The 20216-nt window shown below is 46.7% G+C and overlaps 1 protein-coding gene across 1 annotated transcript in view; it reads left to right on the forward strand.

Moving 5' to 3' along the window:
• The window catches only part of WWC2 (WW and C2 domain containing 2), a 214134-nt gene that overhangs the window by 66859 nt on the left and 127059 nt on the right, over window positions 1-20216 (forward strand). Inside the window, exon 7 of the mRNA XM_063920687.1 lies at window positions 18466-18586. Coding sequence (XP_063776757.1) covers window positions 18466-18586 — 121 coding nt within the window. The remainder of the gene's footprint in view (window positions 1-18465; window positions 18587-20216) is intronic.

Genomic DNA, 20216 nt, shown 5'->3' on the forward strand with positions numbered 1-20216 from the left:
GTGAGGGGGGAGCGTGCTCCAGCGTCGGAGCTGAGGGGGAAGCGGGATGCGGCGCCAGAGCTGAGGTGATGTCTGCGGCGCGGGGGGGAGAGGAGCGGAGGAGACGGGAGAGCAGCGGCTGCAGCAGTGGAGGCTCACGGCAGCGTCCACCCGGCTCCAGCAAGCGGGACGTCGCTTGCTGGAGTCGGGTGGACGCTGTCGCTGGGTCCCTGCTCTCCCCGCTGCTCCCCTGTCTCCTCTCAGATCACATATCTCAATCCGACTTTTTTTAAAGTCGGATTGAGATTGTCGGAAACGGGGCTAAAACCTGTCGGATTTGGCCCCGCTTCCGACAATGCACACTGAACGGTGGCTGAAGCATTCCGACAAGTCGGGTTTCCCGACTTGTCGGAAAAAATAGGGCCGTAATGAATAGGTCGGAACCCCTTCCGACCTAAAACTGTCGGAAGCTGCTGCCTTTCCGACAAGACGGCAGCTTCCGACAGTTATTGAATATACCCCTTTGTGTGTGTGTGTGTGTGTGTGTGTGTGTGTGTGTGTGTGTATGTATATATATATATATAATCACGTGACTGGACAAATGGCACCATTGCGAATAACCGATGTGGAAACTGCGGAGCGCCACATGCCATTGATGTGATAGGTGAATGTCTGCTACGAAGGTGCATGAGGGCTGAACAACACGCTACAGTGGAGCAGCTCACTGTCAAAATGAACCTAGGGGCCACCAGACGTGCATCTAAACTGACAGTTCAGCGAACCCTACTGCATATGGGGCTCCGAAACAAATAGATGGTCATTGCACCTAGCACTGTTGAACTGTTTGGTGCACTTTATGCTAGTGCCTTTTGTTCAAAGCCCTGTGACTCCACACAGTTTGAACCGAGCTGCGAGTTCAAAAAATAAAAACTATATATAGATCTATTGTTTGCACTTGTGCCCTGTACCCCAGTACGCTGTGGCAATGTTTCGTAGTTGGGCTATAAACTGGGTGTGTTTGTGCCGTTACTCTGTTACTTAGTAACCAGCTAGATTGCTGCAACCTTAGGCCAATATTGGTGAAAACAATATTGTGATCTGTGAGGTGGTCAAAATGGCTGGAAATGACTGGAAATGTTATTGAGGGTAATAATACTGTAGGAACAAAAAATTGCCCAAATCATGTGACTTTGGCATTTTTTGTCAGTTTAAAAAGAAAATGCAAAACCAGTCACAGCAGTTTGGCAAATCCAAATCAGGATGATAAATCAGTGCCAAATTCAAATCTAGCAAAAATGGTCCACTCACATACTATCACATAGTATCTAGTTGTTGAGGCACATAAACTATGACCAACATCAGTGGCAGCTCTGTAGCATTTTGCAGGTTGTTGCTCCTGTGATGGGTTTGCAGGGTGGATGTACAAAGTACTGCTGTTTTCTATGTGAATGGGATAGTCATGCAAGTAATTCCCAATACGTCAACAGAGACTGGCCACTCCGTCTATCATTGGAGCCTGGGTAGAAAATTCTCAGCATCCATTTGTTAAATCCAGATTTTGTTACCATCCTTACACATAAAACTGGGCCTGATGAAGAACTTTGTCAAAGCCATGGACAAAACAGATCAGGCTTTCCAAGTACCTCACTTCAAAATTTCCCAGATTAAGTGATGCTAAGATAAAGGAAGGTGTTTTTATTGGTCCTCTGATTTGTGAACTTCTTAGAGATGGTGATTGTTACTCTGTACTGCATGACAAGGAGAAGGCTAGTGGCAAAAAGGGAGAGAGCTACAAGTAGTTGGTAGAAAACCTCATCAAGGCATATAAATACAGGGGATGTAACGTGTCACTCAAGATCTATTTTTTAAACTCACATCCTTATTCCCTTCCATCGAACTGAAGAGCACAGCGAGTGGTTACACCGCAATATTTCATCAATGGTCAAATGGTACAGGTTGAGTATCCCATATCCATATATTCCGAAATACGGAATATTCCGAAATACGGACTTTTTTGAGTGAGAGTGAGATAGTGAAATCTTTGTTTTTTGATGGCTCAGTGTACACAAACTTTGTTTAATACACAAAGTTATTAATAATATTGTATTAAATGACCTTCAGGCTGTGTATACAAGGTGTATATGAAACATAATTGAATTGTGTGAATGTAGACACACTTTGTTTAATGCACAAAGTTATAAAAAATATTGGCAAAAATTACCTTCAGGCTGTGTGTATAAGGTGTATATGAAACATAAATGCATTCTGTGCTTAGATTTAGGTCCCATAACCATGATATCTCATTATGGTATGCAATTATTCCAAAATACGGAAAAATCCGTTATCCAAAATACCTCTGGTCCCAAGCATTTTGGATAAGGGATACTCAACCTGTATCAAGGCAAATGGAACCCAGCAATGCAGACTATTGCTGGACAGTGACACAAGATGTTCCTTTTAATGCCTACAAGCGAGAAACCAAAAAGTGTAGAGTAGAGATGATTAAGAACTAAAATCTTCTTCGTACACTATGTATACACAGTACAGTATATGTTGTACAGGTTGAGTATCCCATATCCAAATATTCCGAAATACGGACTTTTTGGAGTGAGAGTGAGATATTGAAAACTTTGTTTTTTGATGGCTCAATGTACACAAACTTTGTTTAAAACACAAAGTTATTAAAAATATTGTATTAAATGACCTTCAGGCTGTGTGTATAAGGTGTATATGAAACATAAATTAATTGTGTGAATGTACACACACTTTGTTTAATGCACAAAGTTATAAAAAATATTGGCTAAAATTACCTTCAGGCTGTGTGTATAAGGTGTGTATGGAACATAAATGCATTCTGTGCTTAGATTTAGGTCCCATCACCATGATATCTCATTATGGTATCCAATTATTCCAAAATACGGAAAAATCCCATATCCAAAATACCTCTGGTCCCAAGCATTTTGGATAAGGGATACTCAACCTGTATGTGATAATAAAATAATGAAAACAACATACCTCTTGTATCTTTGAAACAATATCCAATTAGCCATTTTAATTGTTATATTTGTATTCAGCACATCAAATTACATAACAAATAACGCATTTTGTTCAGTATTTATCAAGCCTTGGAGAGTGATAAATTGCGCAGTGATAAAGTACCAACCAATCTGCTGCTAACTGTCCTCTTTCAAACACAGCCTGTAACAGGACAGTTAGTAGCTGATTGGTACATTACCACCGTGCAATTTATCACTCTCCAAGGCTTGATAAATCTGGGCTTTTATCTGAGATGCAGACTTTTGTTGTTGACCAGTGTTACTAGTTGTATATTGCCCATGGAGTTACCCCATTACCAAACATGTATTGTGCAATGCCAGACATATACAGACGTGTCCTCATTCATCTTTGCTGTAGTCACGCCAAGCAGTCCCTCTTGGCACACCCGGTCACATAAGAATTTTCTAGAGTTGGGCATCTTTTTTTTTTTTTTTTTTCTCTTACGTCCTAGAGGATGCTGGGGACTCCGTAAGGACCATGGGGTATAGACGGGCTCCGCAGGAGACATGGGCACTATAAAGAACTTTAGATGGGTGTGCACTGGCTCCTCCCTCTATGCCCCTTCTCCAGACCTCAGATAGATCCTGTGCCCAGAGGAGACTGGGTGCACTACAGGGGAGCTCTCCTGAGTTTCTCTGAAAAAGAACTTTGTTAGGTTTTTTATTTTCAGGGAGCACTGCTGGCAACAGGCTCCCTGCATCGTGGGACTGAGGGGAGAGAAGCAGACCTGCTTAAATGATAGGCTCTGCTTCTTAGGCTACTGGACACCATTAACTCCAGAGGGTCGGAACGCAGGTCTCATTCTCGCCGTTCGTCCCGGAGCCACGCCGCCGTCCTCCTCACAGAGCCGGAAGATAGAAGCCGGGTGAGTATAAGAAGAAAGAAGACTTCAAAGGCGGCAGAAGACTTAAGATCTTCTCTGAGGTAACGCGCAGCGGTAACGCTGGGCGCCATTGCTTCCACACACAACACACACAGCGGGCACTGAAGGGTGCAGGGCGCAGGGGGGGGGGGGGCGCCATGGGCAGCAATAATAAACCTCTAGGGACTGGCTAACATATATATAGGCTGCGCAGGCAGTATATTATATAATCCCCCGCCAGTATTGGAAATTTGAGCGGGACCGAAGCCCACCGCTGAGGGGGCGGAGCTTGATCCTCCAGCACTAACCAGCGCCATTTTCTTCACAGCACACTGCAGAGAAGCTGGCTCCCCGGACTCTCCCCTGCTGAACACTGTGACAGAGGGCAAAAAAAAGAGGGGGGGGGCACTTTTAATTGGCGCACTGAGTGTGTATATATATATATATATATATATATATTATATAAAAGCACTGTTTTATCTGGGAATTTTGTTTCCAGTGTCAGTTGGCGCTGGGTGTGTGCTGGCATACTCTCTCTCTGTCTCTCCAAAGGGCCTTATTGGGGAACTGTCTCCATATAGATATACCACTGAGTGTGTGGGGGTGTCTGTACGCGTGTGTCGGCATGTCTGATGCGGAAGGCTCATCTAAGGAGGAGGTGGAGCAGATGATTGTGGTGTCTCCGTCGGCAACGCCGACACCTGATTGGTTGGATATGTTGAATGTTTTAAATGCAAATGTGTCTTTATTACATCAGAGATTGGACAAAGCAGAGTCCAGGGATAGAACAGGGAGTCAGTCCATGGCTTTGACTGTGTCACAGGGCCCTTCAGGGTCTCAGAAACGTCCCCTGTCCCAAGTAGCAGACACTGATGCCGACACGGATTCTGACTCCAGTGTCGACTACGATGATGCAAGGTTACACCCAAGGGGGGCCAAAAGTATTCATTATATGATTATTGCAATAAAGGATGTTTTACATATCACAGATGACCCCTCTGTCCCTGACAAGAGGTTACACATGTTTAAGGAAAAGAAACCTGAGGTGATCTTTCCCCCATCTCATGAGCTGAACGCGTTATTTGAAAACGCTTGGGAAACTCCAGACAAGAAACTGCAGATTCCCAAAAGAATTTTTATGGCGTATCCTTTCCCTGCGCAGGACAGGTTACGGTGGGAATCCTCACCCAGGGTGGACAAGGCGTTAACGCGCTTGTCCAAAAAAGGTGGCGCTACCGTCTCCAGACACGGCAGCCCTCAAGGATCCTGCTGATCGCAGACAGGAAACTACCTTAAAGTCAATTTATACACATACGGGTGCCTTGCTCAGACCGGCAATAGTGTCGGCTTGGGTTTGTAGCGCTGTTGCGGCTTGGACGGATACTTTGTCAGCTGACATTGATACCCTGGATAGGGATACCATTTTATGGACCTTAGGTCACATTAAAGACGCAGTCTTATATATGAGAGACGCTCAGAGAGACGTTGGTCTGCTAGGTTCGAGAGCCAACGCCATGGCGATTTCTGCTAGGCGAGCCCGGTGGAGCCGCCAATGGATGGGTGATGCCGACTCAAAGAAGCATATGGAAGTTTTACCTTACAAAGGTGAGGATTTATTTGGGGAAGGTCTCGCGGACTTGGTTTCCACAGCTACTGCGGGTATATCTACTTTTTTACCTTATGTTTCCCCACAGCAAAAGAAAACGCCGCAATATCAGATGCAGTCCTTTCGGTCGCATAAGTCCAGAAGAGGTCGGGGCTCTTCCTTCCTCGCCAGAGGTAAGGGTAGAGGGAAAAGACTGCCTGCTACGGCTAGTTCCCAGGAGCAGAAGTCCTCCCCGGCTTCTACTAAATCCACCGCATGACGCTGGGGCTCCACTGAGGGAGTCTGCGCTGGTGGGGGCACGTCTTCGACTCTTCAGCCACGTCTGGGTTCAGTCAGATGTGGATCCTTGGGCAATGGAAATTGTATCCCAGGGTTACAAGCTGGAATTCGAAGACGTGCCTCCTCGACGGTTTTTCAAATCGGCTTTACCAGCTTCTTCCCCAGAAAGGGAGATAGTTTTAGCTGCAATTCAAAAACTGTGTCAACAACAAGTGGTTGTCAAGGTTCCCCTAGTTCAACAGGGGAAGGGGTACTATTCAACCCTATTTGTGGTCCCGAAACCGGATGGCTCGGTCAGACCCATTCTAAATTTGAAATCCCTAAACCTGTACTTGAAAAAGTTAAAATTCAAGATGGAATCGCTCCGGGCAGTTATCTCCAGCCTGGATGGGGGGGTTTTATGGTGTCACTGGACATAAAGGACGCATACCTTCATGTCCCCATATATCCCCCTCATCAGGCGTACCTGAGATTCGCTGTACAGGACTGTCATTACCAGTTTCAGACGTTGCCGTTTGGGCTTTCCACGGCCCTGAGGATTTTCACCAAGGTAATGGCGGAAATGATGGTGCTCCTGCGCAGGCAGGGAGTCACAATTATCCCATACTTGGACGATCTCCTGATAAAAACGAGATCGAGAGATCAATTGCTGAAAAGCGTGTCGCTCTCCCTGAGAGTGCTGCAGCAGCATGGCTGGATTCTAAATCTACCAAAGTCACAGTTGATTCCAACGACTCGGCTATCTTTCTTAGGCATGATTCTGGACACGGAACAGAAGAGGGTTTTTCTCCCAATGGACAAAGCCCAGGAACTCCAGAACATGGTCAGAGACCTGCTAAAACCAAAAAGAGTGTCAGTCCATCAATGCACTCGAGTACTGGGAAAAATGGTGGCGACCTACGAGGCCATCCCCTTCGGCAGGTTCCATGCGAGGACGTTTCAGTGGGACCTTCTGGACAAGTGGTCGGGGTCCCATCTACAAATACATCAGAAAATAAGCCTGTCCCCCAGGGCCAGGGTGTCTCTCCTGTGGTGGCTGCAGAGTGCTCACCTTCTCGAGGGTCGCAGGTTCGGCATTCAAGACTGGGTTCTGGTGACCACGGACGCGAGCCTCCGAGGATGGGGAGCAGTCACGCAAGGAAGAAATTTTCAGGGACTATGGTCAAGCCAGGAGGCTTGTCTACACATCAACGTACTGGAATTGAGGGCCATATACAACGGCCTACGTCAAGCGGAGAATCTTCTTCGCGACCTACCGGTTCTGATTCAATCAGACAACGTCACAGCCGTGGCTCATGTAAACCGTCAAGGCAGGACAAGGAGCAGAGCGGCAATGGCGGAAGCCACCAGGATTCTTCCCTGGGCGGAAAATCACATAAGCACGTTGGCAGCAGTCTTCATTCCGGGAGTGGACAACTGGGAAGCAGACTTCCTCAGCAGACACGATCTCCATCCAGGAGAGTGGGGACTTCATCAAGAAGTTTTTGCAGAGATAACAAGTCATTGGGGACTTCCTAAAATAGGCATGATGGCGTCACGCCTTAACAAGAAGCTTCGGAGGTATTGTGCCAGGTCAAGGGACCCTCAGGCAGTAGCAGTAGACGCCCTGGTGACACCGTGGGTGTTTCAGTCAGTCTATGTGTTCCCTCCTCTTCCACTCATCTCAAAGATATTGAGAATCATAAGACGAAAGAGCGTGCGGACAATACTCATTGTTCCAGATTGGCCTCGAAGGGCCTGGTATTCAGATCTTCAGGAAATGCTCACAGAAGATCCGTGGCATCTTCCTCTCAGAGAGGACCTGTTGCAACAGGGGCCCTGCATGTTCCAAGACTTACCGCGGTTACGTTTGACAGCATGGCGGTTGAACACCGAATCCTAGCTGGGAAAGGCATTCCGGAAGAAGTCATCCCTACTCTGATAAAGGCTAGGAAGGAGGTGACGGCGAAACATTATCCCCGTATCTCGAGAAAGTATGCATCTTGGTGTGAAGCCTAGAATGCTCCATCTGGGCCGTTTTCTCCACTTTCTACAGACAGGAGTGGATATGGGCCTAAAATTAGGCTCCATTAAGGTACAGATTTTGGCCTTATCAGTTTTCTTTCAGAAGGAATTGGCTTCTCTCCCAGAAGTCCAGACTTTTGTAAAGGGAGTGCTGCATATACAGCCTCCTTTTGTGCCTCCAGTGACACCATGGGACCTTAACGTGGTGTTACAGTTCCTAAGATCTCACTGGTTTGAACCTCTTCAAACGGTTGAATTACAATTTCTCACTTGGAAGGTGGTCATGTTGTTGGCCTTGGCATCTGCAAGGCGAGTGTCCGAATTGGCGGCTTTGTCTCACAAAAGCCCCTATCTGATTTTCCATGTGGATAGAGTGGAATTAAGGACTTGTCCTCAATTTTTGTCTAAAGTGGTTTCATTGTTTCATATGAACCAACCTATTGTGGTACCTGTGGCTACGGGTGACTTGGAGGATTCCAAGTCCCTTGATGTGGTCAGGGCCTTAAAAATTTATGTAGCTAGGACGGCTCGGGTTAGGAAAACAGAGGCACAGTTTGTCTTGTATGCAGCAAACAAGGTTGGCGCCCCTGCTTCTAAGCAGACTATTGCCCACTGGATCTGTAACACGATTCAGCAGGCTCATTCTATGGCTGGATTGCCGTTACCAAATTCGGTAAAGGCCCATTCCACTAGGAAGGTGGGCTCTTCTTGGGCGGCTGCCCGAGGCGTCTCGGCATTACAGCTTTGCCGAGCGGCGACTTGGTCGGGTTCAAACACTTTTGCAAAATTCTACAAGTTTGATACCCTGGCTGATGAGGACCTCATGTTTGCTCAATCGGTGCTGCAGAGTCATCCGCACTCTCCTGCCCGGTCTGGAGCTTTGGTATAATCCCCATGGTCCTTACGGAGTCCCCAGCATCCTCTAGGACGTAAGAGAAAATAAGATTTTAAACCTACCGGTAAATCTTTGTCTCCTAGTCCGTAGAGGATGCTGGGCGCCCGTCCCAGTGCGAACGTATTTCTGCAGGGCTTGTATATTGCTTACATAAGGGTTATGTTACAGTTGAGATCAGTCTTTGGCTGATGCTGTTTTTGTTCATACTGTTGACTGGTTGCATATATTCCAGGTTATACGGTGTGGATGGTGTGGGCTGGTATGAATCTTGCCCTTAGATTAACAAAAATCCTTTCCTCGTACTGTCCGTCTCCTCTGGGCACAGTTCTCTAACTGAGGTCTGGAGGAGGGGCATAGAGGGAGGAGCCAGTGCACACCCATCTAAAGTTCTTTATAGTGCCCATGTCTCCTGCGGAGCCCGTCTATACCCCATGGTCCTTACGGAGTCCCCAGCATCCTCTACGGACTAGGAGAAAAAGATTTACCGGTAGGTTTAAAATCTTATTTTATTTTTTTTATTTACAGAAAAATTCAAAGTCCAAAACAATGTGGCTAGGACTCACAAGGAGACTGTGCTGGTTAATTTGATATGACATTTGTATATATGTGTGCGAGGGAGTCCCTAAATGTGTACACGAAGTGCTACAATGTAGCGGATGGAGCTTTTTTTTCCCAATACAAGTTCTGTTCTGCCCCGTATACAGACTGTAGGGTCTATTCATGAAGCAGTGAAAAGAGTGGAGAAATGAGCCAGTGGAGAAGTTGCCCATGGTAACCAATCAGCTGGGGGTAAGGTGCAATCAGGGAGTTTGCTATACTATTCAGGATTCAGTAAGATTGCTACTATTTCAGGGAGTCTCCGTGACAATCAGGGAGAGTTGGCAAGTATGCAGTAGACCTCTATACAAAAGTTATCAAATAAGAGGCTACAATTTGAGGATGGAGACATCCATATGTACAGGTGAAAATACCAGGGACAGAAAGTACTGTGAAGAGCAGGTTGAACTGACAGAATTTATGAGTGCTCAGTGTGCTGCCCAGTGGTGTAACTAGAAATTTTTCTCCCCCAAGCCAAAAAATTCTTAGGCGCCCCCCCATCCCCTATAATTGGTACTAGAAAAGGTATAAACATGCGTGCGGCGAAGGCGCGCGTGCTGCAAAAAAGGGCGTGGCTTCATTGAAATGGGCGTGGCTTCTCATAAAGGGGCATGGCATTGCAGGAAATGACTACCTCATACCCCAGTTTTGCAACCTGCACGCCCAGACGTTAGCTACCACAGGAAAGAAAAATAATCCTAATTCATGCCCCTTACATTATTTGTAATTTTTCCTCCTTATAGTAATGCCCAGTATACATTATGCCACATACTGCAATGGCCCTTAGACATTATGCCACACACAATAATGCACACACCGTAATGCCCCCGACACATTATGCCACACACTGTAATGCCTGTGACACATTATAACAGGAATCGCAATGCCCGTTATACATTATGCTACACACTGCAATGCCCCTGATACATTATAGCACATACAATGTCTGTGACACATTATGACACACACCGCAATGACCCTGAGACATTATACTACATACCACAATGCTCGTGATATAGTATACAACACACCGTAATGCCTGACACATTATGACACACACCGCAATGTCCGTGATACATTATGCCACACACTGCAATGGCCCTGAGACATTATACCACATATCACAATGCCCGTGATATAGTATACCATACACCGTAATGCCTGTGACACATACTGCAATGCCCGTTATACCCTATGCCACACACTGCAATGCCCGTTATACATTATGCCACACTGCAATGCCCCTGAGACATTATACCACAATGCCCGTGATATAGTATGCCATACACCGTAATGCCTGTGACACATTATGACACACACTACAATGTCTGTGATACATTATGCCACACACCGTAATGCCCATTACACATTAAGTCCTACAGTAAGGCTTCTAATTACTTTTAAATTACCTGCTCGTTGCCAGGGGTTTCATGCTCTTGGTTCCATGCATGGTGCCAGGGGTTTTCATGCTCAGGGTGTCATGCTCGTTGCCAGGGGTTTCATGCACTGGGTGTCATGCACGTTGCCAGGGGTTTCATGCACTGGGTGTCATGCTCGTTGCCAGGGGGTAGTGCTTGTTGCTAGGGCTGTGCTCTCCCAGTGCCACATATGCCCCCAGTGCCAGATATTCCCCCACAGTGCCAGATACGCACATGCCCCCAGTGCCAAATATAGCCCCCCCCCCCCTCACCCCATGTGTCAGGTACACATATACCCCCCCAATGCCACATATGCCCCCAGTGCCAGATATTCCTCCACAGGGCCAGGTACTCACATGCCCCCAGTGCCAAATTCAGCCCTCTTCCCCCCCATGTGCCAGGTACACATATACCCCCCCCCAGTGCCACATATGCCCCCAGTGCCACATAAGCCCCCCTCCCCCTGTGCCACATATGCCCCCAGTGCCACATAAGCCCCCCTCCCCCTGTGCCACATATGCCCCCAGTGCCACATAAGCCCCCCTCCCCCTGTGCCGCATATGCTCCCCCAGTGCGCCCCCCCGTTTTGTGTTGGAGGGACACGGAGGGCACAGCACGCGCCTATCCTGTGTCCCTCCTGGGTCTCCGGCGGGTCTGTTAAAGGAAGTGCCGGTTCGTGAGCCAATCAGAGCTCATGAACGGCACTTTCTTTATTAGACCCGCCGGAGACACAGGACTCGGAGGGACACAGGAGAGGCGCGCGCTGTGCACTCCGTGTCCCTCCTTACAGCAGCGGAGGGAAGGAGGAGACCGCAGATTGACATGCGGACGGCTAGTCCGCATGTCAATCTGAGCTAAATCAGTGGCGCCCACGCAGCCCCTCGCCCCCAAGCCACCGCAAGGGCTGCGGGGGCAGTAGTTACGCCACTGGTGCAGCCTGGTGCCAAGCTGCATTGTTACTTTGGTGGCAACGGCAAGTGTTTCATTATCATTTCCTCTGGCTTTGTCTTCTTTTCCTTCCTTTTGCATTGTCACAGTCTGTCTCCTTTATACATTACATTATCTCTCTTTTTGTTCTTCTTACTTTGCTCTTTATGCCATGCTTTTAGCTTTCATACTACTTCGCCAGCCATGGAATTCAGTGTTCCTTGACCCTGTGCCTGCGTGATATTCCGGAAGATGGTGCAGCACATATTATAGTAAAGATTATGGCATAATCCCAGAGTCTTTGCTGAAGATATCACAGAAAATGGTACCGCTGAATAGGAGGGTACTTGTTGCCAGGGCTGGCATGAAAAACAGCGGGCATGGGTGCTAGAGGAGGCGTGGCCATACTCATTCAAAATTTGTTTTACAATACTATTCTTCACTGTTAATGAAAGGAGAAATGTTCGTACATGGCGGAACATAGTGCTATGCTATATATAAATATACCACGGTTCCCCTCTTCGCACCTCCTTTAGAAGTAATGGGCTTAACAACTTGCACATAAAGGCATAGCAAATTTTACTAAAATATCAAAACATGCAACGTTTTGTTTATAATGGAAACTTTTACATGTATATTTGTAATTGCTATTTATATAAAGCAAGTTGTATTATAGGTTTAGTCATTACTATTATTAATATTAATATTATTATCCTTTATTTATATGGCGCCACAAGGGATCCACAGCGCCCAATTACAGAGTACATAAAATAATCAAAACAGGACAATAGTGACTTACAGTTGAAAACAATATAGGACAAGTGCAGGGTAATTAAACATATAAACATAGCTACACTGACATAAGTATCAGAGTGGCAGAAAACCATGGGATTTGGTGTCATTGAAGACTGTTTAAGCAAGGGATAAGCACATGAGGGTGGACGACCCTATTCGTGAGAGCTTACATTCTAAAGGGGGGGGGGCAGACCAACAAGGGTGACACAGATCGGTAGACCGTGAGCATGGAACGAAGGGTTAGGATGAGATTAGGCCGGGTTTGGTTAAGAAATGGGTCTTCAGAGCATGTTTTGAAGTTTTGTAGAGAGGTGGAGAGTCTGAGGGGGAGAAGTAGAGCATTCCAGAGAGAGGGAGCAGCAGGTGTGAAATATTAAAGGTAGGAGTGGGAGGAAGTAATCAGTAAGCAGGAGAGGCGGCGTGCATTAGCGGAGCGAAGAAGATGGGTGGGGGTGTAGAGAGAGATAAGGTCAGATGTAAATGGGAGAGGAGTGGGTGAGGGCAGTGGCGTAACTACTGCCCCCGCAGTCCTCGCGGTGGCTTGGGGGCGAGGGGCTGCGGGGGCGCCACTGATTACAGCAGACTGACATGCGGACGAACGTCCGCATGTCAGTCTGCTTTATTGGAGGGACACGGCGGGCGCAGCGTGTGCCTATCCTGTGTCCCTCCTGAGCCCTGCATCATCTCCGGCGGCCCGCGGGTCTAATAGGGGGAAGTGCCGTCCGTGAGCCAATTAGAGCTCACGGACGGCACTTCCCCCTATCAGACCCGCGGCCGCCGGAGATGATGCAGGACTCAGGAGGGACACAGGAGAGGCACACGCTGCGCCCGCCGTGTCCCTCCAAGTTCTCCAACAAGCGGCGGCTGCACTGCGGCATATCTGTCACGGGGGGGGAGAGAGGAGAGGGTGTCTGGCACCGGGGAATATATGGCCATTGGGGGGGGGATGTCAGGCACTAGGGGGGATATCCGGCACTGGGGCATATATGACACTGTGGGGGGGGGCGGGGGATATCTGGCACTAGGGCATATCTGGCACTGGGGAAGGGGGGGGGGGGATATCTGGCACTGGGGCATATATGGCACTGGGGGGGGGGGGATATCTGGCACTAGGGCATATCGCACTGGGGGGGGGGGGATGTCTGGCACTGGGGGGGATATCTGGCACTGGGGCATATATGGCACTGGGGGGGGGATATCTGGCACGGGGTGGATATGTGGCACTGGGGGGGGGGGGGATATCTGGCACTGGGAGGGAATATCTGGCCCTGGGGCTTATATGGCACTGGGGGAGAATATCTGGCACTGGGGGGGAATATCTGTCACTGGGGATATATGGCACTCGGGGGGAATATATGGCACTGGCGGCATATCTGGCACTGGGGGAATATCTGGCACTGGGGGCATATGTGGCACTGGGGGGGAATATATGGCACTGGCGGCATATCTGGCATGGGGGGAATATCTGGCACTGGGGGCATATGTGGCACTGGGGGGGAATATCTGGCACTGGGGGCATATCTGGCACTGGGGGGGTATATGTGTACCTGGCACATGGGGGGGGGGGCTATATTTGGCACCGGGGGCATGTGAGTACCTGGCACCGTGGGGAAATATCTGGCACTGGGGACATATGTGGCACTGGGAGCACAGCCCTAGCAACAAGGACTACCTCCTAGCAACGAGCATGACACCCAGTGCATGAAACACCTGACAACGAGCATGACACCCAGTGCATGAAACACCTGGCAACGAGCATGACACCCAGTGCATGAAACCCCTGACAACGAGAAGGTAATTGAAAAGTAATTAGAAGCCTTACTGTAGGACTTAATGTGTAATGGGCATTACGGTGTGTGGCATAATGTATCACGGACATTGTGGTGTGTGTCATAATGTGTCACAGGCATTACGGTGTATGGTATACTATATCGCGGGCATTGTGATATGTGGTATAATGTCTCAGGGTCATTGCAGTGTGTGGCATAATGTATCACGGACATTGCGGTGTGTGTCATAATGTGTCAGGCATTACGGTGTGTGGTATACTATATCACGGGCATTGTGGTATGTGGTATAATGTCTCAGGGTCATTGCAGTGTGGCATAATACATAACGGGCATTGCGGTGTGTGGCATAGGGTATAACGGGCAGGGCATTGCGGTATGTGTCACAGGCATTACGGTGTATGGTATACTATATCACGGGCATTGTGGTATAATGTCTCAAGGTCATTGCGGTGTGTGTCATAATGTGTCACAGGCATTGTATGTGCTATAATGTATCAGGGGCATTGCAGTGTGTAGCATAATGTATAACGGGCATTGCGATTCCTGTCATAATGTGTCGGGGGCATTACGGTGTGTGGCATAATGTGTCGGGGGCATTACAGTGTGTGCATATTGTGTCATGTGCATTGTTGTGTGCGGCATAATGTCTAAGGGCCATTGCAGTATGTGGCATAATGTATACTGGGCATTACTATAAGGAGGAAAAATGACAAATAATGTAAGGGGCATGAATCAGGATTATTTTTCTTTCCTGTGGTGGCTAACGTCTGGGCGTGCAGGTTGCAAAACTGGGGTATAAGGTAGTCTTTTCCTGCAATACCACGCCCCTTTACGAGAAACCACGCCCATTCCAACAAAACCACGCCCCTTTTTTTGCAGCGCGCGCCTTCGGCGCGCGCATATTTGTCCCTTTCTTGCTCCCAGTTATGCAGCGGGGGGGGGGGGGGGGGGGGCGCCAAAAATTTTTTGGCTTGGGGGAGAAAAATTTCTAGTTACGCCACTGGGTGAGGGCTTTGTAAGTGAGTGTGAGAAGTTTCAACTGGATTCTGAAAGGAAAGGGAAGCCAATGAAGGGCTTGTAGGAGAGGGAAGGTGGACGTAGTGAGTTTGGTGAGGAGGATGAGCCGGGCTGCAGCATTGAGGATAGATAGGAGTGGAGAGAGGCATTTGTCAGGGATGCCGGTTAGGAGGAGATTACAGTAGTCCAGTCTGGAAATGACCAGTGAGTGGATAATGGTCTTGGTAGCATCCAGGGTGAGAGAGGGTCTGATCCTGGAAATATTTTTGAGATGAAAATGGCAGTTTTGTGAGAGGTGCTGAATATGTGGTTTGAAGGAGAGGGAGGAGTCAAGGAATACTCCAAGACAGCGTACTTGGGGGCTAGAGGAGATAGTAGTGCCATCAATAGATAATTAAATTGTGGGAGGTGAGGTTGTGTGGGAAGGAGGGAAGATGATCAGCTCAGTCTTAGACCTGTTAAGTTTAAGAAAGCGTTCGGATATCCAAGAAGATACAGTATAGAAGAGAAACAGTTGGAGATATGAGTGAGGAGAGCAGGGGAGAGGTCGGGAGAGGAAAGGTAGATTTGAGTATCATCGGCATAGAGATGTTATTGGAAGTTAAAAGAGCTAATGAGTTCACTTAAAGAGGCTGTATAGAGAGCTAAGGAGAGGACCAAGAACAGAACCTTGGGGGACACCTACAGTTAGTCATCCCTTAAATGGTCCCAAAAGGCAGACGTCATTTGAAATAGAAACATATGGAGAAAAGGACACTTCAGGTCTCAAAGCTATCACAAAATCTGCTGATTGTGTATTTAGAGAGAGCCTACATATTTGTGATCCATAAATCTGTCTAGTCTTCTTATTGACCATAATACTAGATTTACTGGTGGGATGCGACTTCAGTAAGTTATTTCCCATGCCCCAGTGACTTCTGCTTTGTCAGAGCAGTTAGGTTCCTGCTGTGTGGATAGGATGCAGGCCCGGCAGCCCATGTAACTGGTTTTAGCATGCGGGTTCCATAATATAGTAGCTTACTCTAACGTAATATGGTGAATTCATATATGCTTGGGTTCATTGTGCCAAGATCTCACTCAAATCTAGTCCCATTCATAGATCCTTTACAAGGTGAGTCTGAATTCTCCTTCCCTGTTATTAGCAAACACTCATTGCTGGTAGGGTACAAGTGACTATGAAGTCCTTCCCGAGTCGGCGTCTGTCATTGCCTGCGTTTCAGAGCGGCTGTGGATATTCCAAGGGTAATCAATAAATCATGTCACCACCTTCACCCTATCACACAGGGAAATATAAAAAGCACCTTTATCATTAAAAGGGAGGAAAATCAGCATTCTTCTGTAATATCTTAGAGAAAAACATTCAGCAATCAAATCCACTATCTAAAGCCACAGAACTTTAAACATCCTAACAAGATGTAAGGGATGATCTCAGAAGGGAGCACAGTGCATTTCAACACACTTTCTCAGTCGTGGATGAAAGCCCCTCATGGAACTTCAGAATATGTCTTTTAATGAAGACGTTTGGCGCACTGCAGGGGTCCAGCCTGTGAATATGGGTTACAGATGAAAAGTTACGAGGTGCAGCTCATGGTGGAATACAGTTATAGGGATAATAAAGGGTCTTTGTGATAAGTGTAGCTGTTACCAACGGGGGAGGTTTTTTTTAGTTTTTTTTTTACCCTTTATCATTTCTGTTTTCAACTGAAATGATATTCCCTTGTATTGGCCTAAAGGGAAATTTAAAAGGAATTTGCTTTGCTCTAAACACTTCTAAAATGTTATTATGCTAGACGTTTACAACTAAAACAAGTTTAATACCCCCTTTTTTGTTAAACGCTATTTAAAATATACATAAAATTAAGTATTTTGCCCGAAATCTTACTACTACATTTACTGTATCATAAAATTTTACTTAATGGTTTTCATTTCATCAATGTCTAAAGTCGGGTACAAATTATCCAATAATAGAGCCATTCAGCTTATAATTAGGTAATTGGCCCGATAACTGGATATTGTGTATGCAGGAGCATTAGCCGATAAACGACTTTAGGTTTAGGCTGCGGAAAAGGGTGGGCGGGTTAGGGTTAGGCTGTGGGAAGGGGGTGTTTAGGGTTAGGCACCCCCCTCGGAGGGTTATGGTGCAGGGGAGGGGGGGGTGGGGTTAGGTTTAGGCGCAGGGGATGGGGAGTTGGGTTTAGGGTTAGGCACCAAGGGGAAAGGCTAGGTTTAGGTTGCGGGTAGGGAGGGTTAAGTGAGTGGGGAGAGGGGATGTTGGCTTTTTCACCAGCGGGATCCTGACATCGGTTTTTTGAGTGTCAGGATCCCGTGCACCGGCATTTCATAATGATCCCCCTGCAACAGTCTGAGGTGGTGTGCTGCTCACGTTATCTCGTTCCCGACATCCTGATCCCATTAAGGAGATCTGCAGAAAGTGCAGACTGAGCTAGAAATTGCTCAGTTTGTACGGGTACACAACAATCCTATAATCTGTTAGATCATACCATTTATTGGATTGACACACACTCTTAAAATTATGTGTGGAGTTCTGTGCTGAATTATTGAGTTTATACTTCAGTAAAACTGTATGAGTAGGAACCAGTAATTTGACCATTAGCCGCCACGTAGCCGCCTCTGCAACCCTGTGTTGCCGCCGCCCGACCGCTCCTGCCTGTCATTCAGGCAAAGGGGTTAGTATTGGTGTTATGCAAACGCATTTCCCAGATAGGGCCCTGCTTGTGCGCACTGGCCGGAAGTAGTCAGTATGCGATCGCATCTCTGGTGAGAAAAACAAAAAGCAGTTTGGGATCTCTTTTCTGATACACATGGCATATATAACATTATATTTATCTTGTTAAATCTTAAAACGTATTCATTTTCGATTTGCAGCTTACTTTCAGATTTTACTGTTTAAAATAAAAAAAAGCTTAATTGTATTTGAATGCATAGATTTTGTAAATTGAATGCATATGTATTTTATATCCTATATCTATGTCTTCATGTAATACACAAATATATTTACTAACCAATCCACACTATAAATGTGGACAGATTTGAAAAGATCCACAGAATGTTACCCCACACTTAAATCAAGAGGAAAGAAAGTTAATTCTTACTGGTTATAAAGAATTATGAATAAATAGTTTTTGCAGGACCTTGAAATGCCTTAATTAAAGTCTAAATCGACTTTCTTCTTACTACATTTTATTTATATATGTATGTGTTTCTGTCTGTGTCTCAAGAGGGCTTTGCCAGGAAATCAGTGGGTGATCTCCAGGAGGAGAAGGCTGCTTGTGTTTCTGCTGCAGTATCGGATGAATCTGTGGCTGGGGACAGTGGTGTATATGAGGCATGCATCAAACCGTAAGTACTTACTGAATATTTCTCTGTTTATATACTGAAGTTATGGTCTTACCACTTATAATACTACTCCTTTTCCATAGTCCTCAAAGGCAAAACAATATTGATTTAAGAATTATGCTATCAATTAATGATTTTCAGTCTCAATCATCATTTTACCTTTAACTGGAATATCACATACTCTGATCTTAAATTGTTGATACTTTTTCTACAAATAAAAATAAAGAAGAAAAATAGTCTTTGAGTTACAATTTCAAATGTTGTTAGCCTGAATCACTGATTTAATTTCTGTATAGGGATGCAACCATATTTAGACATCTACTATAGCTACGTAATGAAAAGTATGGAGAACAGAAGAAGGGAATAGCCAGGGGGCTGCGGATTGCCACTGTGGCCTGCTAGCATACTATGGGCCAGTAGCAATAATAAGATCTGTATTAGGGAAGCCAACCCTGCTTTATCTTTTCAATCCCCGGATTCAGGATTGAAAAAAATCTCAATCCTGCCTTTTCCTGTGTTGAGCAATGAAAATATGTCTCAACAGCCCCACTGGAAAGCTTTGGTGCCCCAACTCCCCACAGGAATAAAATAACTTTCTTTTATGGCCCCACAGTAAGAAAAAGCAGGCTGTGTGTCAGACACTGTTGCACATTCAAGAGTCCAGACAGGGCTGTGTTCTTAATCCTATTCCACCCAAGTGGGAAATCTAAGCAAATGGAGTTTAAGTGGTAAATCTGGTAGTAAGGAGGGGCAGGTTGATGCTGTGAAACCCTACTGGTGATGTGGTACATTTACTTAGCGCTCAGATGTAGCGCAGCTCTCTTCTTCTCCGACTATAACATGGGCTTGGCATTCATGAGCAGAAGGTCCTAAATACCTGGGTGTTCAGAACAAAATACCTGATAGAAGGGAAACATAAGGACGCAATGTGATAAATAAAGTTTGTGTGCCAGGCCAAACTTTATTTGCAATCATCCACAGCCTTTGGCGCAGTAAGCGTAATGGTTGCAGTCTCTATGTCCCCAACTTCCAGTTACACTGTCCACCTCCAGCACAGTCTCAAGCTGGGTACACATCTTTCCTGATCAGCTTGACTCCCTGTGAGCCCCCTGCGAGCCCTGTACACACTGTGCTAGAACTAGCACAGTGTGTACGGCCTCAATGGGATCTGGAGTTATTGACTGACAAATATTAAACAACACATGAGATGCGACCTCCTGATCCCAACTGTTGCAGGAACGGTTTAAGCTGTTTAACGGCTATTGCTCCTGCAATGGACCTGCTTTCTCACCTATACAGGGGATGCAGTTAAAATGCCGGCTGTCGGGGTCCCGGTGTTCAGGATACCGATGCTGGAATCCCGACAGCTGACATTATACTGGCAGCCAGAATTCTGTCACCCGCTCAGAATTCCCGCTCGGTTGGTGGGTTGACGCCACCAACTGAGTGGGAATCAAACCTATGGTGAGTGAAGCAGTTGTCGTATAGCCAATATCGGGTGATTGGCCCGTGGATTGTAGAGGTGTGTCCCAAGCTTTATACATATGACACACCAGTGACATCATGGCAGATAATCAGTGGTTCTCTGGCAGACTGGCCTCAGGCACGCAAAGCAGAATCCCCGATAACCAGA

This window comes from Pseudophryne corroboree, chromosome 1, assembly GCF_028390025.1.
Source record: "Pseudophryne corroboree isolate aPseCor3 chromosome 1, aPseCor3.hap2, whole genome shotgun sequence".
In the NCBI taxonomy this organism is placed as follows: domain Eukaryota; kingdom Metazoa; phylum Chordata; class Amphibia; order Anura; family Myobatrachidae; genus Pseudophryne; species Pseudophryne corroboree.